This window comes from Bos grunniens, chromosome 5, assembly GCF_055505025.1.
Source record: "Bos grunniens cultivar Pamir isolate PY7600 chromosome 5, Bosgru_T2T1.0, whole genome shotgun sequence".
Lineage (NCBI taxonomy): Eukaryota > Metazoa > Chordata > Mammalia > Artiodactyla > Bovidae > Bos > Bos grunniens.
The window spans coordinates 84209775-84235617 of NC_141169.1; the positions used below are offsets into that span (position 1 = coordinate 84209775).

Below are 25843 nucleotides of genomic sequence, written 5' to 3' on the forward strand. Positions count from 1 at the left end.
TGTAGCATCCAGAAGACCACAAAGTGGCATAAGGAACATGTGTTTGTAGACAAATTTCATGGATAATATTCAGTTGTTAAAGTAATTCATTAATGTGACTGTTTATTCAGTGATATCCTACTGACTAATAACTTAATATTTAAGCAAGAGGTCAATCATTCTAATGTAAACTTCATTTAACCACCCTGATACATCTAAAATCTGTCTTCTTGCTTCCCGTGTGGACTGTTCACCAGATACCTCATATTCCTGTCACATGGGCCTGTGATGGGGTTGATGAACTGGTCTTATTTGGATTTAATTCTAAACTTGATTAAATCAGAGTTCAGTGGTTACTTCTGTAGGTATTAAATTCCTAGGTATTAATGAATTAGAAGAGAACTGCTGAAGGATATATTTCCTGTTGATTAGATAGAATTCTTTTTAAAATTTTTGAAGTATAGTTGATTTACAATATTATATGAGTTTCAGGTATACAACAGAATGAGTCAATATTTTTGTAGATTATACTCCACTGAAAGTTATTACAAAATAATGGCCATATTCCCCTGTGCTGTAAAGTATATCATTTTTGCTTATGTATTTTATACATAATGGCTTGTACCTCTCAGTTTCCTATACCTATATTGCTCCTCTGCCCACTGGTAAGCACTAGTTTGTTCTCCATATTTAGGAGGGGTTCTTTAAAATCTACCTTTCTATTAAATCAGACCAGCTGAAATTAAAAAAAAAAAAAAAGAATTAGACATAATTAGACATGTCTGCACAAATTTAGATAATAAAAATTCAGTGCTTGTTTTTGTTCCTAATGTTTCTCTTTTCTACCCTTTTTCTTCTTTTTCTAAATTAGGTGGTTCACTTGGCTCGGAATCTTATATACTTTGGATTTTACAGTTTCAGTGAATTGTTACGGCTAACAAGGACTCTTCTGGCTATCTTAGATATTGTCCAGGCCCCCATGTCATCGTATTTTGAAAGATTAAGCAAATTTCAAGATGGAGGTAAGAACTTTGGAGAACAGTTATAAGGTTTTGGCATTACTTTGAGGTGAGATAAAGAACAAATCTGTTGAGAGTGGTTGTGAACATGTACCTGGTAATATATATGTGCAAGTGGACCTTCATCCTGATAGGACTGAATGCCAAGAGGCTAGAAGTGCTAACATGCTTCTCTTTTTAATGAAAAACTTTAAACGACAACTTCATAAGATCAAGGAATTCCATCATGCTATGGTCAGTTCACGAGTGAAAATATTACGTGTTAAAAAATAAACATTTGTGGCTTCACTGGTGGTCCAGAGGCTAAGACTCCATGTTCCCAGTGCAAGGGGCCCAGACTTGATCCCTGGTAGGGGAACTAGCACCCCACTCCAGTACTCTTGCCTGGAAAATCCCATGGACGGAGGAGCCTGGTAGGCTGCAGTCCATGGGGTCGCGAAGAGTTGGACACGACTGAGCGACTTGACTTTCACTTTTCACTTTCATGCATTGGAGAAGGAAATGGCAACCCACTCCAGTGTTCTTGCCTGGAGAATCCCAGGGACGGCGGAGCCTGCTGGGCTGCCATCTATGGGGTCGCACAGAGTCGGACACGACTGAAGCGACTTAGCAGCAGCAGCAGCAGGGAACTAGATCCTGTATGCTACAACTAAGAGTTCGCATGCCACAGCTGGAGGAACCCCATACTGCAACGAAGACTGAAGATCTCGAGAGCTGCAACTAAGAGCTGGTGCAGCCAAATTGAAAAAAAAAATTAATATTTGAGATCATCCTGGTGTGTGTCATGTGCTGGCTACCCTTCATAGCACGGCAATAGAAAAATGCAGAGAATGGGTACATGCAGGGTCATGCCAAAGAGGCAATGGGTGCAAAGCCATTACAGAGGCAGTACAGTACAGTGGGCAAGAGAGCATGTGCTTTTGAGTCAGAGTGCCTATGTACCAGAGAAGGCAGTGGCACCCCACTCCAGTACTCTTGCCTGGAAAATCCCATGGACGGAGGAGCCTGGTAGGCTGCAGTCCATGGGGTCGCGAAGAGTTGGACATGACTGAGCGACTTGACTTTCACTTTTCACTTCCATGCACTGGAGAAGGAAATGGCAACCCACTCCAGTGTTCTTGCCTGGAGAATCCCAGGGATGGGGGAGCCTGGTGGGCTGCTGTCTATGGGGTCGCACAGAGTCGGACACGACTGAAGCAACCTGGCGGCAGCAGCAGCAGCGGCAGCAGCAGCATATGTTCCAATTCTGGATTGACCACTTTTTATTAATTTAGGCAAGGTACTTCTCCTCTCTAAGAGTTTCTTTTCTATTTGAGATATGGTGATAAGGTCAGTTTTCATTCCAATCCCAAAGAAAGGCAGTGCCAAAGAATGCTCAAACTACCCCACAATTGCACTCATCTCACACACTAGTAAAGTAACGCTTAAAATTCTCCAAGCCAGGCTTCAGCAATACGTGAACTGTGAACTTCCAGATGTTCAAGATGGTTTTAGAAAAGGCAGAGGAACCAGAGATCAAATTGCCAACATCCGCTGGACCATCAAAAAAGCAAAAGAGTTCCAGAAAAACATCTATTTCTGCTTAATTGACTATGCCAAAGCCTTTGACTGTGTGGATAATGATAAACTGTGGAAAATTCTGAAAGAGATGGGCATACCAGACCGCCTGACTTGCCTCTTGAGAAATTTGTATGCAGGTCAGGAAGCAACAGTTAGAACTGGACATGGAACAACAGACTGGTTCCAAATAAGAAAAGGTGTACATCAAGGCTGTATGTTGTCACCCTGCTTATTTAATTTATACGCAGAGTACATCATGAGAAATGCTGGGCTGGAAGAAGCACAAGCTGGAATCAAGATTGCCGGGAGAAATATCAATAACCTCAGATATGCAGATGACACCACCCTTATGGCAGAAAGTGAAGAGGAACTAAAGAGCCTCTTGATGAAGGTGAAAAAGGAGAATGAAAAAGATGGCTTAAAACTCAACATTCAGAAAATAAAGATCATGGCATCTGGTCCCATCACTTCATGGCAAATAGATGGGGAAACAGTGGAAACAGTGTCAGACTTTATTTTTCTGGGCTCCAAAATCACTGCAGATGGTGACTGCAGCCATGAAATTAAAAGACGCTTACTCCTTTGAAGGAAAGTTATGACCAAACTAGACAGCATATTGAAAAGCAGAGACATTACTTTGCCAACAAAGGTCCATCTAGTCAAGGCTATGGTTTTTCCAGTGGTCATGTATGGATGTGATAGTTGGATTATAAAGAGAGCTGAGCTCAGAAGAATTGATGCTTTTGAACTGTGGTGTTGGAGAAGACTCTTGTGAGTCCCTTGGACTTCAAGGAGATCCAACCAGTCCATCCTAAAGGCAATCAGTCCTGAATTATTCATTGGAAGGACTGATGCTGAAGCTAAAACTCCATTACTTTGGCCAAAATGCAAAGAGCTGACTCATTTGAAAGGACCCTGATGCTGGGAAAGATTGAGGGCAGGATGAGAAGGGGAAGACAGAGGATGAGATGGTTGGATGGCATCACTGACTCCGTGGACATGTGTTTGGGTGAACTCCGGGAGTTGGAGATGGACAGGGAGGCCTGGCGTGCTGCGGTTCATGGGGTTGCAAAGAGTCAGACATGACTGAGTGATTGAACTGAACTGAACTGAATGATAGAAACCTCATGGTTTCCTTGTGAGAATTAAGTGAATGTATACACATATTGAAAGCACTTATAACAGTGCATGCCTCATAATTCGATAGTTTGTTTCAGATGGTGATTGTCTTCAGGTTGGATGCCCTGAAAATACCCTGTGGTATAGAATTGTTTGCAGAATGTATATTGAAGAGTGCATTTGGATAAATTACCTGTAAGGAAGTCGGGAAGGTAGGATTGGCATTTAGGATATACACCTGTAAGGAAGTGGAGAAGCCGAGCCACAGTGTGGTTACAATTGAGGTCTTTGCCAATCCTACAGGGATCTCTGGAGCTGCGATGGTCCCTCACAGTGGTCACAAATTAAGGCAGAGAGCCTGGGCTTTTGTCCTCATATTAGCCAGCACTGATTGCTGGCTTCACATAGAGAGGATGCGCAGCCTTCAATAAGGCAGTTCCTTTTGGATGGTGGTCTCTCTTAGTGAGAAGCATGGGTACGAGAAGGCAGCAGCCATGACTGGCCAGCAACTGAGGAAATAGATACCTCAGCTCTGAATAGGTGATGAGTGTGAAGCACAATGTATCCACTACAGTATCCACTAAGGATTAAACAGTGAAGCCAGAAATCTGACTTCAAATATAGAGAAGAAATATCTGACAGAGAATGATAAAGTAGCTGAAGTAATTAATTGCTGCAGCTTAAATCTCAGTTCCTTCTACATCTGCCAAAAATGTGTACATGTCAATAAGAAGCAAATGAAACTTTATATATCCCTCAGCCTCAGCCGAACTAGAAGACACAGGACAGTACGAAGTTATTGTAAGTAGAAAAATGACGTCAGTTTTTAGTGGCGCTGCCTCATTATTCCCACTGAGAGCTTATGTGGATAGTTAGGGGGTTCTATCCCTAGGGAAAAACCATGTTAAAGAGACTGTGTAAAAATCATCTATAGACGGAATTCCCTGGCGGTTCTGGTGGTTACAACTCTACACCTTCCACTGTGGTGGGGAGGGAGGGTACTGATCCCTGGTCAGAGAACTAAGATCCTGAAAGCCGTGCGGTGCACCACACCCCCCGCCCCAAACTCCCCCCAAAAAGGAAATCACCCTTAGAAAGAGAAGGTCTAGCCTAAGGATGAAAAATACTGAAAGAGAATCCAGAATCCAGATAGATAAGAACTCTGAATAAAGAGGAAGGAACTTGAAAGGACACAGGGAGCAGTTGTGGAAAACTAGAGGTGAACAGGTTAAAAGTAAGACAGAGGTGCCCTTTGGACTCTTGTTGGTGAAAGGGAAAAGAAACAAGGTGGGGAAATCTGGAATACCATAACATAAAATAAAATTGAAGAAAACTGTTTCTCTCCAGCCTCCCAACAAAGGCCAACCTTTAAAGAGACTGCATTACATGACTCGGACAGGAGAGGGTGCCCTTGAGCTAAAGATCATGTAAATCAGCCCACGTCACCTTGTCCATGAAATGCAGCTGCTAAGTCAGAGATGTAGTCAATTGTCATCTGTATGAAAGGACTATAAGATCAAAACAGAATGGAGAATCAAAACATTTCAGTTGATGGAAATTTCTCTCTGAACATCAACCGTGAAAGAGAAGAGAATTCCAACACGATACTTTCAACTGAGTTAAATACCTTCAAATATGAAAACATAAACATATGATAAACACCTTGAATCATAAATCCAAGAACTAAGGTTCAGATCAGATCAGATCAGATCAGTTGCTCAGTCGTGTCTGACTCTTTGTGACCCCATGAACTGCAGCACACCAGGCCTCCCTGTCCATCACCAACTCCCGGAGTTCACTCAGACTCACGTCCATCGAGTCAGTGATGCCATCCAGCCATCTCATCCTCTGTCGTCCCCTTCTCCTCCTGCCCCCAATCCCTCCCAGCATCAGAGTTTTTTCTAATGAGTCAACTCTTCCCATGAGGTGGCCAAAGTACTGGAGTTTCAGCTTTAGCATCATTCCTTTGGGGAAACAGTGGAAACAGTGTCAGACTTTATTTTTCTGGGCTCCAAAATCACTGCAGATGGTGATTGCAGCCATGAAATTAAAAGACGCTTACTCCTTGGAAGGAAAGTTATGACCAACCTAGATAGCATATTCAAAAGCAGAGACATTACTTTGCCAACAAAGGTCCGTCTAGTCAAGGCTATGGTTTTTCCTGTGGTCATGTATGGATGTGAGAGTTGGACTGTGAAGAAGGCTGAACACTGTAGAATTGATGCTTTTGAACTGTGGTGTTGGAGAAGACTCTTGAGAGTCCCTTGGACTGCAAGGAGATCCAACCAGTCCATTCTGAAGGAGATCAGCCCTGGGATTTCTTTGGAAGGAATGATGCTAAAGCTGAAACTCCAGTACTTTGGCCACCTCATGCGAAGAGTTGACTCATTGGAAAAGACTGTGATGCTGGGAGAGATTGGGGGCAGGAGGAGAAGGGGACGACAGAGGATGAGATGGCTGGATGGCATCACTGACTCGATGGACGTGAGTCTGAGTGAACTCCGGGAGTTGGTGATGGACAGGGAGGCCTGGCGTGCTGAGATTCATGGGGTTGCAAAGAGTCGGACACGACTGAGCGACTGATTTGATCTGAATGAACTTAGGGTGTAGTCATGGTAAGAAATAGGAATGTGAGAATCAGTGCACAAGAGACATTCAGAATAGCAGACTGAATATAATCACCTAAGGAGTGACTGTTGATTGGGAAGAAATGATGTCCAAAGATTGAATCATGGATGTGCCAACATTGAATAATGAGATAGCGGAGAAGCCAGCAAAAGAGACTGGGACAGAGTGCCAGCAAGTAAAGAGGAAGACCAGGAGACTACAATGTCTTAGAAGCCAAATAAAAAGTAATTTTAATTGTTTGTTGGCTTATATAATGTACTTCCTAGATAGCACCTGTTCATTGTGTAGTTTATGTGCTGAGTGGTTTTATGGGATTACCTTTCATGTAATGTGACTTGGGCTTAACCTTGTGTTATTCCATTAATGAAATATGAAACACCATAATTCTATTATAGTATAAAAAAGTAATTCATGATAGTTTTTATCAGCCAATTATAGTTTTCTAAGAAACTTTTTGTTGTGTTAGTAAGAAATACCTATATGTGTTCTACATGAACTGAGATTCAGAGGTCTTCCTTTTGAGACTCATGTGGTGTGTAGAATGGTGTCTCTTCATTAGGGAAACACATTTTCTTAATTTGTGGTAAGGGTTTGTGCATTTTGCCTAGATTTTTGGAATCTGAAACAATGTGTTTATCCCCCTATTTAGTAGTTAAGTATTCTAGAAATGTTATTCTAGTTCTTGGTGTATTAAAATTAATTTGCATTAAGGATGATAGTTTGATTTCTTCTCTTGATATTTGCAAATCAGAAGGTAAATTATTTCTTTTATGCATTCCTATTATTGGATACGTAATGTAAGCTGTAGGAAAATATAGTTTGTTGTTAAGCTTCTTTTGATAATAGTGACAATTTTACTTACTACACACAATACCTCTGAGAGAATTTATTATGATTAGCTTTCTTCATTTCTCTCAACTCAAAAAGTCCTTCTCAGGGAATTATTTTTGCTTTTAGTAACATTAACTGTTTATTTAATATCATTATCTTGCATACATATGGAAGGACAATGCTTTCATAGTCTGATGTGCTCAGTCACTTCAGTTGTGTCTGACTCTTTGCGACCTCATGGACTGTAGCCCATCAGGTTCCTCTGTCCATGGGATTTAATGAGCAAGAATACTGGAGTGTGTTGTCATTTCCTCCTCTAGGGGATCTTCCTGACTCAGGGATTGAACCCACGTCTCCTAGTTCTCCTGCATTGGCAGATGAGTTCTTTACCACTAGCAACACCTAGTTTAGATCTCTTTGGAGCTTATCTATATTTGTAAGACAAAAAAAGATACTAAACTTTTGTCAATATTGCCTTGAGATACATTTGAAAAAGTGCATATGTGGCTTTCACTTACAGTACGTGAAATAAGAAAGAATGTACCTCACAGGGATACATCATTTGCTCATAAATGTTGCCAATATGCAAATATAATGGAATTGTGCCTGGAGTCCACAGTTTTGTAAAAGAAAAATTTTTTAAAGTACCAATATAGGAAAGCATAATCAGGGAGATTAATTAACTTGCCTAAGATTCATTAGTAAATTAGTAGCATTGCTAAGAATTAAAGTGCAAGATATTAGTCTTCTTATCCTTTGCAATGCTCCATTATTTATTAGTCTAATGAGCTAATACTTTAGAAAAATTCTTATTGAGGTTAGAATTGTGTTCCATAATTTTTTTAAAGTTAGCATTTCTGTAGGGACTCAGTCTTAAGTTAAGTAAACAAAATAGAGATTAAAGGTAATTTTTAAAATAAAAATAAAATCAGGACAAAGCAACATCGTGTGCTTCTAGGTGTGATGTCCTGAGAAGGGCACAGCATTTCCTATTTCAAATTTCTGATAAACATTCATCATCTCCATCTGATCATGAAGAAATATGAGGCAGATACAAATGGTGGGGTATTTTATAGAATAACTGGCTTGAATATTTCAAAAATGGCAGTGTTACAAAAGATGAAGGTTGAAAAACTTTCAGAATAAAAGAGATTAAAGAAATATGACAACTAAATAGAATATGTGGTATTGCATCAAGATAATTATTATCTACAGAAGACATTATTGACACAGTCGGTAAAATTTGAATATGGATTGTATATTAGGTTGTAGTGTTCTATCAGATTTTCTCATTTTTCTAATTATACTGTACTGTGGTTATGTAAGAGAATGTAGTTGTTTTTAGCAAATAGCTGAAGAATTGAGAGTTTAAAAGGTTATGATGTCTGGAACTAACTCTCAAATAGTGCAGGAAAGATTGTGTGTGTGTGTTTGTGTGTGTGACAGAGAGAGAGAAGAACGAAAGAGAGGATGCAAATGTGGCAGAATTTGTGAATCTGATAAATTTGATCAGAGGGTATTATGGGAGTTCTTTGTACTATTCTTGCAACTCTTTTAATAAATTTGAGAGTATTTCAAAACAGAGAAGTTAATGACTTAGATAATTAGCCAAGTAGGAAAATGATTTATTATATGTAAGATGACACTTCAAACTTAACAGCATTATCCTGCAGCTTTTCTGGGAGCTGTGTTATTATAGCTGAATTCTATTAGGCTATAAATTCCTTAAAAAGTCTTCTTAGACTCTATAAATTCTTAGCAAAAGAAGCAAGAGAGAACACATTTCTGGAATTTCCAAAGGTGGAGACAGGATTGTCAGGCCTGGGAAAAATTCCTGTGGTACAGAGTGAGACTGAGGTTGATGCCAGAGAGGAAATCCCAGATTACGGGAAGTACCTGGGGAAAAAAAGGGTTGTTATTCTAAAGGAAAAGTCAGGGAGCCATAGAAGTGTTACCACATTACAGTACCCGGTGTAGCATCGGGTACAAGAGGTGTAGCATCCTCTTGTCTCTTTTATATTAGAATGATTTGGATTCTGTTTTCTTATTTTTAATGAAACTATTTTTCATTGGAAATCATTTGCAAAGCAGTTTTTTAAAAGTAGGAGACAATTTTTGTAAGCACGGTGACTAGACAAACCAGCTCTTTCAAGTAAGAGATAACAGATTTCTTTTTTCATAATGTGTCTGGAAAATTCTTTGCAATAGAAATATGTCTTTTTTTTTTTTTAATCCTTTTGATCTACTTACCACTTAGAAATTCTGCTCCAGCGCAGTTAGGGTTATACATTCAGAGACACGTGTCTCATCATTGTTTGGCAGGTCAGACCCAGGGGAGCGGAAGAAGAGGCGTGTCGAGAAGGTGAAGGTTTCCGGTTCCGGATTTCCAGTCCTTGCTGGCCTCAGTGGTGCCTGTCTTAAATAGGGTGTGCGCACCGCACTCTTGTGTTTTTCTGGGAAATCCTGTAGGCTTGGATGCCAGTGATTAGTGTTTGAGGTGATGGGGTTGGCTGCCTTGTATTACAGACGTTTTCCTCTTCTGGGTCCCTGGTTACAGTTCAGCCCTTCTTATCGCTGGGAGTTGCCTTCTCCCTTGAGCTGGTCGGGGGTCTGAATCTAGCTCCCAGGCTGTGACAACGCACCATCACAGTGGCTTTTAGTTGGCATGCGCAGCAGCTTCGCATTTTGGTGCCCTAGAGGTGGTCCATTCAGAAAATTATGGAGGCATACTCACATGGAGACAGAGGGCTGGCACTTCCCTGCCCTTTCCTGTGGTGAGGAAGAAGACTCTCATCTTCAGAACTATCAACTAGCAACCTTTTAGCCATTATGTACTCACTTAGGAAAAGAAATATTGTTTTCAAACAAATGTATTCTCTCCCAGCAGGCTATGTTGTTCATTCAGTTTGCTTTGCCTAATACCTATCATTTACTCTCAGTGATTTAAAATGCACAGGCACCATTTGGTGTAATTGATCTTTTGGGTCGAAGGATGATGTCAAACAGTGCTCTTCTTTGCCATGTCCAGAAGTTGAAAGCAAATCCTTAGACAGGCTGATAAACTGGGTATTTTCAGTATGCTTGTGAAAGACAGTTCGTTTAAAAAATTATTCATCTCTCTTTCTGCTTGCTGAAGGATATACAGTCCAAAGATTGGTACTGCCACAGGCATGCCTGCTTTTAGTGTACTTAGCTTTACTGAGCTTTACAGGTAGTACGTTTCTTTATAAATCGAAGGTTTGTGGCAACCTGGAGTCCAGCAAGTGCTGGAGCCATTTGCCCCACAGCAGTTGTCACTTTGACTCTCTGTGTCACATTTTGATAATTCTCCCAATACTTCAAAATTTTAAAATTATTAGTATTTTTGTTGTGATGATCTGTGATCTTTGATGCTCTCTTGTAATTGTTTTGAGCCACTACTAGCTGTACCCATGTAAGCTGGCCAACTTAATCAATAAATGTTGTGTGTTCTAACTGCTCCACCAACTTGCCATTCCCCATCTCTCTTCCCCTCCGTGGGCCCTCCTTTTCCCCTGAGACACATAAATATTGAAATTAGGCCAAATTAACCATAAAGTGGCCTTTATGTGTTCAAGTGAATGTAGGAGTTGCACATCTCTCACTTTAAATCAAAAGCTAGAAATGATTGCACTCAGTGAGGAAGTCATGTTGAAAAGCCGAGACAGACTGAAAACTAGACCTCTTGCACCAGTTATTCAAGTTGCAAATGTAAAGGGAAAGTTCTTGAAGGAAATTAAAAGTGTTAACTTCAGTGAACACCTGAATGGTAAGCCTTATTGCTGATATGGAGAAAGTTGTGTAATGGTCTGGTTAGAAGATCAGACCAGCCATAATATTTCTTTAAGCCAAATCCTAATCCAGAGCAAAGCCCTAACTCTCTCCAATTCTCTGGAGGCTGAAAGAGGTGAGGAACGTGCAAAAGAAAAGTTTAAAGCTAGACAACTCTGGTTCATAATGAGGTTTAAGGGAAGAGGCTGTCTGTATAACATAAAGTACAAGATGAAGCAGCAGATGCTAATGTAGAAGCTGCAGCAAGTTATCCAGAAGATCTAGCTCAGATAACTCATCAAAGTGGCTACGCTGAACAACAGATTTTCAATGTAGGTAAAACAGCCATCTGTTGGGAGATGTTATCTTCGACTTTCATACTGGAGAGGAAAAGTCAATGCCTGTCTTCAGAGCTTCAAAGGACAGGCTGACTCTCTTGGTGGCTAATGCAGCTAGTGACTTTAAGTTGAAACCAGTGCTTTCTTACCATTCTGAAAATCCTAGAATCCTTCCGAATTTTGCGGTCTCTACTTTGCTTGTACTCTATAAATGCAGTAAAAAGGCCTGGATGATAGCACATCTGTTTACACCATGGTTTACTGAATATTTTAAGCCCATTGCTGTTCAGAATAAAAAAAAAATTTCTTCCAAAATATTACAGCTCATTGACAGTGCACCTTGTCACACAAGAGGTGTGATTGGGATGTACAACCAGATTAATGTTGTTTTCATGCTGCTAACACAACATCCATTCTGCAGCCCATGGATCAGGGAATAATTTTGACTTTCAAGTCTTATTATTTAAGAAATACATTTTATAAGACTATAGCTGCCTTAGATAGTGATTCTCCTGATGAATCTTGGCAAAGTAAAATGAAAATCTTCTGGAAAGACTTCTTATTCTAGATTTCGTTAAGAACATTTGTGATTCATGAGAAGAGGTCAAAAAACAGGAGTTTGGAAGACGTTGATTCCAGCCCTCAGAAATGACTTTTAGGGGTTCAGAACTTCAGTGGAGAAAGTCACTGCAGATGTGGTATAAGTAACAAGAGAACTGGAAATGGAAATGGCATCTGAGGATGTCACCAAATTGCTATAATCTCACGTTAAAATTTGAACAATCGAGGAGGTGTTTGTTACGAGCAAAGAAAGTGGTTTCCTGAGATGGAATCCACCTCTGGTGGAGATGCTCTGAAGACTGTTGGCATGACAACAGAAGATTTAGAGTCTTACATGAACTGAGTTGGTAAAGCAGTGGCAGGTGTGAGGACTGAACCCAAGTTTGAAAGAAGTTCTACTGTGGTTAAAACGCTGTCTAACAACTACAGAGAAATTGTTCATGAAAAGAAGTCAACTGATGCAGCAAACTTTGTTGTCTTATTTTAAGACATTGCCACAGCCACCCCAACCTTTAGCGATTCTGATCACTCAGCAGCCATCATCTCATTGTGACAAGACTCCACCAGTACAAACATTACAACACCTGAAGGCTCAGGTGACAGCAGTTTTTAGCAATTAACTGTTTTTAAATGAAGCTATGCATGTTGTGTTTTTAGACGTAGTGCTGCTGTACACTGAATAGACTAAACCATGGTGGAAACATAACTTTTACATGCAGTAGGAAACCAAAGAAATTTCCTGTGACTCACTTTTAGTACACTGTGTGATTTATGGTGGAGGTCTGGAATGGAACCTGCAACATCTCTGAGGTCTGCCTGTACTGATGTGATTAATTAAGATCACTGATTACAGGTGGTTCTACTCGAGAGTCATTTAAATAGTTGGGGCAAATGTGAATCCTACTTACACATTCTTCTAAGAGCAACATAGCATGTTAACTCGGAAAATTCTGTAATCTGTTCAAATAGAACTTCACACAGTCTGGAAATGGTTTAGGTCTAATTTATTGTTTGGTTATCCTGTTAATATCCTTTAATTTGTCTGTTTGTTGTTTGACTGGAAATAGGATTCAAATTTAAACCTCCAAAATGAGCAATAAAGTCTAACCACTGAGTAAACGCTGGGCCCATGCGGGTATCCAGGCCACCACTGTCGTTTCTTTCACAGTTGTCTTCCTGTCCTTGAACTCATCATAGTGGGAGAGGGAGAGGGTGGGGTGATTTGGGAGAATGACATTGAGACATGTATAATATCATATATGAAACGAATTGCCAGTCCAGGTTCGATGCATGATACAGGATGCTTGGGGCTGGTGCACTGAGACGATCCAGAGGGATGGTACGGGGAAGGAGGAGGGAGGGGCGTTCAGGATGGGGAACACGTATATACCTGTGGCGGATTCATGTTGATGTATGGCAAAACCAATACAATATTGTAAAGTAATTAACCTCCAATTAAAATAAATAAATTTATATTAAAAAAAAAAGACAATAGATAGAAAACTACCAAAAGACCAAATGAGAGCTGAATAGTTTCTTTCTTTTTTTCTTTTAAACCTCCTATCGTTTTGCTTTTTCACAACTCCACATTCTTGGGAGTTCCCATAATCAAACCCTGACATGTGGGCCTGTTCCCAGTCAGTAATCTCTTTTGGGGGCATATATGTTATAATATTGAAAAGAGTAAATCACACCCACCCCCAAATCAATGAAGAATTCCATTTTCTTTGAGGATTTCCTTTCCTTTGAGGTTTCAGGGTTGGAGCAGAAGTGCCTTTGGTCTTAGGGAAATAGGATACAGGTAACCACAGCAGCCTGGAATGATCCTCTTTCTCTAAAAGGATCCCAGCCGTACTCAGTGTAGCCCTGTGGGCCCAGCCCAGGGCACGGAAGGGGGAGGGAGGGGTGGGAGAGCGACCTTGGAGACTCAAGTGTCTAGTAGCAGTTTCCTTGCTCCAGGAGATTGGGGGCGGAGAGTAAGAGTATGCTACCTTCCCATCTGGTGGCAAAAAACCAGCTGCTTCTTCAATTTAACTTTTTTTTTTTCCCTTGCCTTGGCTGGGACTTCACGTGATCCACCTTGAAATGCTTTTCCTGGCAGCCTCGTTGCTTTTTAAAAGGAGAAGGGAAATTGAGATGGGAGGTGGAGCAGAAACATTTTTTAATAGTGTTCTAAGGGTGGGAAAGGAAGAAAATATTTGCAGCAAAAAAAGATCTTCCAGAAAATAGTTTCTTCCTTTATAAAACCAGGAGGTTAGTCCAAATGTGATTTTTGCGGTCTGTTCCAGTTCAAAACCGGGGCTCTTCGAAGATTAGTGTGTAATTCTCATTCCCTCACTGAATGCTGTTCTTCTTAATGTGAGTTGCAAAACACTCCTTTTAGCAAATATCCGTGAAGCATGTCTCCTGGTTAAGAGCTGTGATTGCTCTTTGTAAAGACATCAGCTACAATGCTTTGAAACCAGGGGCTTTAGTTCACTTAAAGTATGGAGTGTGTCACCAAAAAAGCAAGCAAGGGGACTTCCCCAGTGGTCCAGTGGTTAAGATTCTGAACTTCCTCTGCAGAAGCTTGGGTGCGATCTGGGTTGATCCTTGGTCAGGGAACTACCATCTCACATGCTGTGTAGTGCAGCCAAAAAAAAAAAAACCAAGCAGGCAAGTAAGTTAGTAAGAAGGTATGACTGGGTGCAAAGTAGGACTCCGAGGAAGTGTGTGGGTGGAGATGAAGGATGATACAGAACAGAAATGAGGCTTAGTTCCATGACCATAACCAACGAGCAGGTAGTGAAGGTCCTTTTTAGGTCTTGTTCTAGTGTCCCTTCAGCTTCTGTTAATGTTTCATCGGACTAAGCTCCTTCCAGTTCTGTATAAAGGACATACGTTCACAGTGGAGCTCGCAGTGCTCAGAAGTGTCAGGCAGATTGACTTGCCGGATTACCCATCATCATTTGAGCATCCGTTTCATGGACTTCTGGACTTAATTTTTCCAACCACCATTCTGCTTCTTAAGATGCTGCTTTCAGTTGGTCCTGCCTCATCTCAGCTTCAAGCCTGTCCCTTGCCCTTAGATCTGTCTCATCCTCTCCAGGTCTCCTTGTTCACACCTGGCTGCTCCCCATTTGCTTCTCCCTTCTATCTACGACCTTCTCTCCATCCACATTGTAGGCTTATGGTAAAGGGAGCTGGAGCCTTGAAGAGGAAGCAAGGGCACATATGTAATCTTGTCCACAGTGATAAGTGTGTCTTGTCCTTTGTGTTGCACACTGTGTCAGATGAGTGTGTTCTCATCATGCCTTGAGACTCTTCCACTGACAGCAACTTCCCTCGAGACAGAACAGGTTGTGTTCCCCAGGGAGCAGAGATTAGCTCTTAGGAGGTATATTAGGGGGAGCTCTTAGGACAGCACCAGTGGAATGGAAGGGCATGATAGAATGGAAGCAGGACTGGGCCAAGGAAGAAACTGGATTGTGATGCGGTCTTAGGGGGAGCCTCAGGGTTGTCTGAAATTGGATGTCCTTTCAGAGTTGTCTCTCACTGGATGAGGGGGCTGAATTTTTATGCCCCTCTGGGTGACTCTGGAATGGCGTGGGCGCTTGCTTGACGCAGCTCTCTTCAGATCAGTCAGTCCCCATAGGGCTGACTTTTGAGGACTGTCCCCCAGGTGGCACTGCCAGCAGCTGAGACAGTAGTCCTTCATTCCTGAAGGTGAATTCTGGGCAGGACCATCACAGCATCCACCATAGATATTTTCTAGAAAAGTACCATGATTGGAAAAAATTTAGGTCAAGATTAAGCTCTCACAGGAAATACAGAATAGGAGGAACCATAAAAGTGATTCATATCTTACAGAAGATAGAGATTTAGGAACTCCAAAACAACATTAAAACATTTAAATGCACAGCAAAGTTCTAGACATGAAAGAAATTTCTAGATGCTACCTGCTTTCAAATGCCCCAGAATCACAGGCAAGAAAAACCTACTCTAGGCAGCAAGTCTGTTATGAAATCCTTTTCTTCAGATATGAAGGAAGTTTTCTGTGACATTCTGGTCTCGTGAGTCTGGTTCTTCTGTCAGCTTTGTGCTATGCTGACTGCACCGCTAAATCCTTTCTGACTTGATATATAATGTCTTTTACACTTTTATACATGTATTTTTTTTCTCCTTTAGCTTTTATAAGTTTTAGAAAAAATGCCTGTAATTGTCAGGCTTTCTCTTAGTTACCAATGGTGCCTGGGAGGACTTGTTTCCTCCCCTTAAGTGTTAAGGTTTAAGTGTTCTCTATATAAAGAGGTTCTCAGAAACATGATCTATACTAGATCATGTCCCTTTAAAAAGTGGGATGGGTTGGAAGGTGGGAGAGAGTTTAAACAGGGTGGGGACATATGTATATCTGTGGCTGATTCATGTTGATATATGGCAGAAATCAGCACAATATTGTAATTATCCTCCAATTTAAAATTTAAAAATCACACACACACACACATAGTAGGCAGAGAATAATTATGTAATATGTCTCCTTCACACTGAGTTTCCACCATTGGCCAGGCCACACATTTAGCAGGGTATCTATTTATATTTAACACCTAGCACTCATATCAGAGAAGGCGATGGCACCCCACTCCAGTACACTTGCCTGGAAAATCCCATGGACGGAGAAGCCTGGTAGGCTGCAGTCCATGTGGTCGCGAAAAGTCGGACCCGACTGAGCGACTTCACTTTCACTTTTCACTTTCATGCATTGGAGAAGGAAATGGCATCCCACTCCAGTGTTCTTGCCTGGAGAATCCCAGGGACGGGGGAGCCTGGTGGGCTGCCGTCTATGGGGTCGCAGAGTCGGACACGACTGAAGCGACTTAGCAGCAGCAGCGCTCATATAGTTCCTGCATATTTTTATCTGCAGTCCTTGTCATAATCCAGCTTGTTAGATGTTCTTGTCACATTTTGCCCAGGAAATAGGCTCTTTCAGAGGTTAAGTACTTACCTTGAGACCACACAGCTTATAGCTTGCTGAGCCAAATTTTGAATTCAGGTTTCTGTCTCTTTTTCTCTAGTTCTTCACAAAACCTGACAGCCTTGCCAGTGATGTGCTTTCTGCTGCTCCACTACTTTCTGTGCTGATGACTTCTTCATCTGCAGGGATCCTGCTTTCTACCTTTTCCCAATTTCCCGAGAAAGTTTAGTACAGAACAGTAGGTGTTTATTAAGGAGTTTTGATATAACTTAAGGTGATTTCACAGGTCAGATCCAAAAAAATTTTTAAGCCAAATATCTCGCCTTCATGAACCATTGCTGGACTTGTCTCAGAAACAAAGTTTCAGTCACAAGTCTTAAAACTTTTACCAGCTTAAATATCTTGAAGTTGGATGTTTCTCTTCACTCCCTGCTGGTCTCTTTGTCTTTGTTTTTGGCTGTTTCTCCACATTCCTACATAAGGATCCTTCTGAGTGACTCGTTCTCGTAATCTCTAGAGAGTAACCACACAGTACCTTAAGTTGATGCCTGCAGGTCTTTATCTGCGTTAGATCTCTCTAGGTCTGTCTCTTGCTGATTCCCAGTAATATGAAACAATTTTATCCTTCAGGATCAAATACTACTGTATTTCATGTACACTTTTATAACTCACTTATCTCTAGGATGAATGTATGTGACATGCTTTATAAAGATATGCATGCATTTGAAGGACAAAAATATTGAGACCCTAATATTCCAAGTGTATGCTTTTGCCTTTTTGTTAACGTGGAAATTTTTTTAATGTCTGTTTTTTCTAGTAGACTCACAAAAGACTCCATGACTTTTACAATTACTACCTGGATAATTCAATAATAAAGATTGAAATTTATTGGCTGAGGGAACTAAAGTGGGGAGAAGAACTTTGAAAATACATTCTGTTTCTGGTTCTAGAGTTGGCTTGGACCATGCCTAACATGCTTTTTTATGCATACTTGGCTTTCAGAATTATCCATTGAGTGACATGCATTTGAGGAATGTATGTAAATTATGTGTTTTGTATATTTGAATGATAAAAATATTTTTGAGACCATAACATTTCAGATTTATCATTTTTTCTTTTATTACTCATGAACTTTTAATTTGGCTGCCCAAATTGACAGTGAATGGGAGATACCAAGACAAATGCCAGTTGATATTAAAATGCTTCCTGATATTTTGTTTCTACAATGTTAGCGATTACTTAAGCTAAACCTTTTCAGGGATCTCTCATGCACCATCTCTTGTTTTCTTTATTTTCATGATGCTGACCTTTTTTTTTTTTTTTTACAATTTTGTTTATTAATTTTTTTGGGGTTGTGTTGGGTCTTTGTTGTGTGGGCTTTTTCTGGCTATAGGCAGTGGGGGCTACTCTCTAGTTGCGATGCATAGCCTTCTTATTGTGGTAGCTTCTCTTGTTGCAGAGCACTGGCTCTAGGGTGAGTGGCCTTCAGTAGTTGGGGCATGTGGGCTCAGTAGTTTTGACTTCTGGGCTCTAAAGCACAGCTCAGTAGTTGTGGTGCACAGGCTTAGTTGCTCTGCAGTGTGGGATCTTCCTGGATCAAGGATGGAACCCATGTCTCCTGCACTGGCAGGTGGATCCTTTACCACTGAGCCACCAGGGAAGCCCCCATCTCTTTTTTAAATTGAAAGTATAGTTGATTCATACTGTTTTGTTAGTTTCTGATATACAGCAAAGCAATTAAGTTTTATACATATATATATATATATATATATATGAGCTATTTTAAATCCTGAAAGATGATGCTGTTAAAGTGCTGCACTCAATATGCCAGCAAATTTGGAAAACTCAGCAGTGGCCACAAGACTGGAAAAGGTCAGTTTTCATTCCAATCTCAAAGAAAGGCAATGCCAAAGAATGCTCAAACTACCGCACAATTGCACTCATCTCACACACTAGTAAAGTAATGCTCAAAATTCTCCAAGCCAGGCTTCAGCAATACATGAACCATGAACATCCAGATGTTCAAGATGGTTTTAGAAAAGGTGGAGGAACCAGAGATCAAATTGCCAACATCTGCTGGATCATCGAAAAAGCAAGAGAGTTCCAGAAAAACATCTATTTCTGCTTTATTGACTATGCCAAAGCCTTTGACTGTGGGGATCACAATAAACTGTGGAAAATTCTTCAAGAGATGGGCATACCAGACCACCTGACCTGCCTCTTGAGAAAGCTGTATGCAGGTCAGGAAGCAACAGTTAGAACTGGACATGGAACAACAGACTGGTTCCAAACAGGAAAAGGAGTACATCAAGGCTGTTTATTGTCATCCTGCTTATTTAACTTATATGCAGAGTACATCATGAGAAACGCTGGACTGGAAGAAGCACAAGCTGGAATCAAGATTGCCGGGAGAAATATCAACAATCTCAGATATGCAGATGACACCACCCTTATGGCAGAAAGTGACGAGGAACTAAAAAGCCTCTTGATGAAAGTGAAAGAGGAGAATGAAAAAGTTGGCTTAAAGCTCAACATTCAGAAAATAAAGATCATGGCATCCGTTCCCATCACTTCACGGGAAATAGATGGGGAAACAGTGTCAGACTTTATTTTTGGGGACTCCAAAATCACTGCAGATGGTGATTGCAGCCATGAAATTAAAAGATGCTTACTCCTTGGAAGCAAAGTTATGACCAACCTGGATAGTATATTGAAAAGCAGAGATATTAATTTGCCAACAAAGGTCCATCTAGTCAAGGCTATGGTTTTTCCAGTGGTCACATATGGATGTGAGAGTTGGACTGTGAAGAAAGCTGAGCGCTGAAGAATTGATGCTTTTGAACTGTGGTGTTGGAGAAGACTCTTGAGAGTCCCTTGGACAGCAAGGAGATGCAACCAGTCCATCCTAAAGGAGATCAGTCCTGGGTGTTCATTGGAAAGACTGATGTTAAGGCTGAAACTCCAATATTTTGGCCACCTCATGTGAAGAGTTGACTCATTGGAAAAGACCCTGATGCTGGGAGGGAGGCAGGAGGAAAAGGGGACGACAGAGGATGAGATGGCTGGATGGCATCACCGACTTGATGGACATGAGTCTGGGTGGACTGTGGGAGTTGGTGATGGACAGGGAGGCCTGGCGTGCCGTGATTCATGGGGTCGCAAAGAATCAGAGACGACTGAGTGACTGAACTGAATCCCGAACTCTAATTTACCCCTCCTTCCCTGTTTCCTCTTTGGTAACTGTAAGTTTGTTTTCTGTGTCTGCCAGTCTGTTCCTGTTTTGTAAATCGGTTCATTTGTGTCACATTTTAGGTTCCACATGTAAGTGATACCATGTGGTATTAGTTGCTCTCTTTCTGACTTAATCTTAGTATAATAATCTCTATGCCTGTCCACATTGCTGCAAATGGCATTGTTTCATTCTATTTTTATGGCTGAGTAACATTCCATTGTATGTGTGTACCACATCTTCTCTATCCATTCCTCTGTCAATGGACATTTAGGTTTAGTACACCGTCTTAACAAAATAATATGGTTGAAATATTCCCTTACTAACCATGTGGGTTAGATTTCAGAAGGATTTAATGGGTATGATGCATGCCTAATTTCCATACTATACTAAGTCATGTATAACTTCCTTATAGTTCTCTCAGTCAGGGGTTGCTCACATAAAGTTATGATATATAAAAATATTTTTTGTTATACTTTGTAAGTTATTTATCTTGGTAGAAGCAGAAGACTGATTCTAGGTTTATCTGTGTTTCTCTGGGATGTGTTGGAAGCAAAAGAACTGTCTGTAGTTTTGAGGTTTGGGTTTTGCAAAGGTATCTGCCCCACAATGGATGAAGCACCTTTCAGTTTAGTGTGGAGTTTGTTCTCATTCTTTAAGCTCTAAAGTGACTGAAATCTCTGAAGTTCCCTAGGAGTAATATGAATGATTCCTGGAAGCCAGAAAGAGCTACTGACATGACCAAATTCAGTTAATAAGGCAAAATCAATACTTAGATGACCTCCCAAGTGATGAGAATGACTAAAGAGGACCAGGTTGTCCTTACCTTCTCTCTACTCAGTTATTTCCTCCATCTTAAGTTCTCTTTGAGCCTCAATCTCTGGTCAAGAGCATCCACCGATGACTTACAATGAAGGACCTTATTGGAACATAAATAGAGATGATAGACCATTAGTGCATAAAGGGACTGAATAAATACATTGTATGATCTGTAGATCTTTGTAATACCCATTGCAAATGGTCATCTAGGATCTCTTGGAACACTTGAGTGACCAAGATTTTACTGCTGCAAAAGGCAGCTGTAAACATCAGGTCTCCTTTGTTAGGTTATCCTAAAGATACCTCCCTCCCACTTCCAAAACGCAGCTCTACTTTTGTTCTCTGGAGCCATGCTGAAATCTAGCTTAACTCCCACACATCAGTTTTTTCTGTTTGAAAATGGCCAGCCTGTCACCTTTGTGTCTCCTCCTCACTGTGTCATCACCTGCAGTTCCTTTAACAGTTCCCTTTATGATTCAAATATTTTTGATCACTGCTTGGCAAGGACAGTTATTTTCTCATTTATTCTGAACACTTTACTTTTGTAATACAGTCTAGGTGAAAATGAGTGTTTTGGGTAATGATGAGCGAGTATTGATTTCTGCGTGTGCTCTGCTGTGTGCTCAGTTGTTGAGTTTTGTCTGACTCTTTGCGACCCTTTGGACTGTAGCCCACCAGGTTCCTCTGTCCATGGGATTTTTCAGGCAAGAATACTGGAATGGGTGACCATTTCCTTCTGCCAGGGATTTTCCCCACCTAGGGATTGAATCCGCATCTCTGGTGTCTCCTGCCTTGCAGGCAATTTCTTTACCTGCTGAGCCACTGGAACTCAAGTTCTAGTTTGTATTCTGTTTACATCACATTTTCCCCATCATATACTTGAGTTGGTTTTATTTGTATCTAAATGGCAGGGAATTTTATATTTTCATTTTACCTTGTTGGATTTAACCCATTAGTTTTCTTTTCTCTCATTAATGTGGTATATTATATTGATGGATTTGTGAATGTTGAACCATTCTTGTGAATTTGGGATGAAGCCCATTTGTTGGTATAGGGACTCCCGTGGTGGCTTAGTTAGTAAAGAATCTTCCTGCAGTGTAGGAGACCTGGGTTCGATCTCTGGGTCAGGAAGATCCCCTGGAGAAAGGAATGGCAGCCCACTCCAGTATTCTTGCCTGAAGAATTGCATGGACAGAGCAGCCTGGTGAGCTATTGTCCATGGGGTCCCAAAGAGTCAGATGTGACTGAGCGACTAACAGGTCATGATGTATGATCTTTTCTATGTGCTTTGCATTCAGTTTGCAACTATTTTGTTGAGAATTGTTGCATCTATACTTATCAAAGATATTGGCCTGTAATTTTCTTTTTTGGTGTTGTCCCTGTCTTGTTTTGGTATCAGGGTAATGGTGCCTTCATAGAATGTCTTTGGGAGTATTCCTGCCTCTTCAGTCTTCTGGAAGAGTTTGAGAAGGATCAGTATAAGTTCTTCTTTTTATGTTTGGTAGAATTCACTTGTGGAGTCCTCTGGTGCTGGACTTTTGTTTGTAGGGAGTTTTTTCTTTTTCAATTTATTACAGATTCTGTTTCACTTCTAGTGATTGGTCTATTCAAATCATCTATTTCTTCTTGATTCAGTTTTGGTGTGCTGTATGTTTCTAGAAAGTTGTCCATTTCTTCTAACTTGTCAGATTTGTTGGCACATAATTAACAGTTCATAATATTCTTTTATGGTTCTTTGTGTTTCTGGGATATCAGTTGATTCTCCTTTTTCATTTCTTATTTTGTTTATTTGGGTTGTCTCTCCTTTCTTCTTGGTGAGCCTGGCTAGAGGTTTTGGCTATTTTGTTTAGCCTTTCAAAGAAGCAGCTCTTGGTTTTATTGATTTTAACACCTTAGTTTTCAACCTGTTCACGTAGTTTTGGGATTTGATGCAATCATTTACTATATTAGTTATCTTTCCTTGTTTCATATTATCTTTGCATTTGCAAAATATGCTCTTTCTGGGATTCCCTGGTGGCTCAGTAGTGGAGAATCCGCCTGCCAATACAGAGGACATGAGTTCGATCCCTAGTCTCTTAATATCCCACATGCTGTGGAGCAGCTAAGCTGGTGCACCAAGTTACTGAGCCTGCACTCTGCAACAAGAGAAGCCACCACAGTGAGAAGCCCATGCAGCACAACTCGAGAGGAGCCCCCATTCGCTGCAACTAGGGAAAGCCTGTGCCCAGCAACGAAGACCTAAAACAGCCGTAAATAAATAAATACTTTTTAAAAAGCGTGCTCTTTCTGACTTCACCCGTCACTGACAAAAATACTTACCTGGTGGAGGCAACAACAGAGCAGCAAGGAACTAGAGGCCCTTCAGTACTTTAACAATGATTGATTTAATAGTATTCTGGCTAAAATCAGCTTCTAAAATCATACCTATGAAACTGTACATTATTCAGTGTATATCTCTACAGTGTGATAAATCAGAGAAGTGGTTGTTTTTTTGTGGTGGTGGTGAGGGGAAATGTGGAGGGGATTAACTGGGAAAGGGCACAAAAGAGCTTTCTGGATAATAGAAATGTCTGACTATCTGGAGGCTTTGTGGTTTATTTTTTTATTCTTTTTTTACCTATGCTACTGTTTTTTTGTGTTTTTTTTTGACTTTTTAAAAAATTTTATTTTATTTTTAAATTTTACATAATTGTATTAGTTTTGCCAAATATCAAAATGAATCCGCCACAGGTATACATGTGTTCCCCATCCTGAACCCTCCTCCCTCCTCCCTCCCCATACCATCCCTCTGGGTCGTCCCAGGCTTTGTGGTTTATATGGGTCCTCCCTTGTCCAAACTACTACAGCCTTTCATTTAAGGGCTGTGTATTGCACTGTATTTAATTTACATCTCAATTATAAAAATAGTAAATCCACTTAACAGCATTACTAGCTGTTAAGAATTAAAGATCAGTCTGGCAAATTAAAATGAAACCTTGAGTTTGGAATAACTGAAATGACTTTGTCAGTATTTGACAGTGATGAAATTCAAAATAAGATGTAGAACTCCACCACTGTTTTGTATGAATTGCTTTTTCAATTCATCCTTTGTGTAAGTCTTCTTTAAGGTGTGGGATGGGAAATAATTTTCTTCTAAGCAGTCTACTTTATATTCCAAAAAAAAGATGGATAATAACATTACTAGACCTTAGTAACATGCTTTCAGTAGGTTTTGCTTTGCTCTATTTCTAACGGGAAAGTTGGTATCTGTCAATGGCTTATCAACATACTGTATTCACTGAGTGTTTATTCAGAATGAAAAAGATCAGGTGTCATATCATATCCTCTGTCCATTGAGTATTCTTTACAAACCACTCCTCTGCAAGACTCCTTCTTTTAGAGGTGATACTTTGTGTCAACCCCACGGGTGTGTTAGTGATTATGAGCTATGATTATGTGATGGATCACATACTCATTAGTGAGGTGGTGACCGCTGTAATAGAATATAATGCAACAGACAAGAGCTGTTTTTCAGAAGTTTAGTGAAAGCATGTACGAATCCTCTGCTTTTCATTTTGAGATAATACCTCACAATTATACTATATTTTTCATAACTTTTGGGGCACATATTATATAATTTTATTCTCACAAGAAATTGGAAACTTTTTAATTAGGATTAAGATTCTGAACATCAGCTGGTGAAATGGTTTGTGAAAGATTTACACTAATTTAAATCCTTCACCCCATTAAAAGCCTAGTTCAAAATTGTATTTCTTCAGTGAAGCTGCCTTTCAGTCTCCTTACCCTAAGATAATTTTCCCAATGGAAAAAAAATGTCCTAAGCAATTTTGTATACTGCCCATGTTGTGTTATTACTATCTCATGTGTTTTGTATCTGTTCTTAAATTTGGGATGAGGGGCATGTTTTCTGTTTTCTTAGCTGTACTGTAAATTTTCTGGGCATCTTTGGTGGACAAGTGGTAAAGAACCTACCTGCCAATGCAAGAGATGTGGGTTTGATCCCTGAGCTGGAAAGATCTCCTGGAGAAGGAAATGGCAACCCACTCCAGTATTCTCGCCTGGGAAATCCCATGGACAGAGAGAGGAGCCTGGCAGACTAGCCACTAAACAATAGCAACAAGTTTTCTACTTCTCTTATGTCCTTCCACACCTCATGTCCCTAGTAGAAAGCCAGGTGAACATTGACTGCTTAATAGATACTTTCTGAACAGAGACTGCCCTTAGAGTTAAATTGTGTAATGTAAACAGAATCCCACAAGTAGTGTGTGGACAATTATTTAATATTAACTAGTTGGACAGAGGAGCCAGGTAGGCTGCAGTCCATGGGGTTGCGAAGATTCGGACAGGACTGAGCGACTTCACTTTCACTTTTCACTTGTATGCATTGGAGAAGGAAATGGCAACCCACTCCAGTGTTCTTGCCTGGAGAATCCCAGGGACGGCAGAGCCTGGTGGGCTGCCATCTATGGGATCCCACAGAGTCAGACATGACTGAAGCGACTTAGCAGCAGCAGCAGCAGTTGGATAAGATCACTTGAGAATAATGTGAGCAGATTCATGATATGATTAATAGTCATCCCACATTTTCAGTACAGTTTTACTTAAGATATTTTCTCTCTGCATTTGGTAGGTTTTCTGAGTTCTAGTATAAAATCTTTGTACACTTGGAAGGTGATAGCCTTTAGTGTAGCAATGTGGTGTGGAGAAAAGATGCACATTGATGTTAAGTAACCTGAATCTATGACTTTGCCACTTGCTGCTGTATAAAATGGGATGGGTTCCCCACCTCCGAACCCTGCTGTGAATGGTGTGTGTGGCCTAGCACAGTATTAATACATGCAATGTGATATGCCCTTGATAAAGTCAGTTTCCATGATTTTGCCTTATCTCATTCTTATCTATTATACTTTTTAACAAATATGTTTTTAAGTAACATGAAATTATATATGCTTTTTGAAAAAATTTAGAAAATTAAGAAAGTGTAAAAGAAAGCAAAAAAAAACAAAAACCCACTCACCTT

General features: G+C 40.4%; 1 protein-coding gene across 3 annotated transcripts in view; it reads left to right on the forward strand.

Moving 5' to 3' along the window:
- The window catches only part of ITPR2 (inositol 1,4,5-trisphosphate receptor type 2), a 586442-nt gene that overhangs the window by 198798 nt on the left and 361801 nt on the right, over positions 1 to 25843 (forward strand). For all 3 annotated transcript variants that reach the window (XM_086401652.1, XM_086401653.1, XM_086401654.1), the window contains one exon: positions 851 to 1001. In XM_086401652.1, coding sequence (XP_086257778.1) covers positions 851 to 1001 — 151 coding nt within the window. The remainder of the gene's footprint in view (positions 1 to 850; positions 1002 to 25843) is intronic.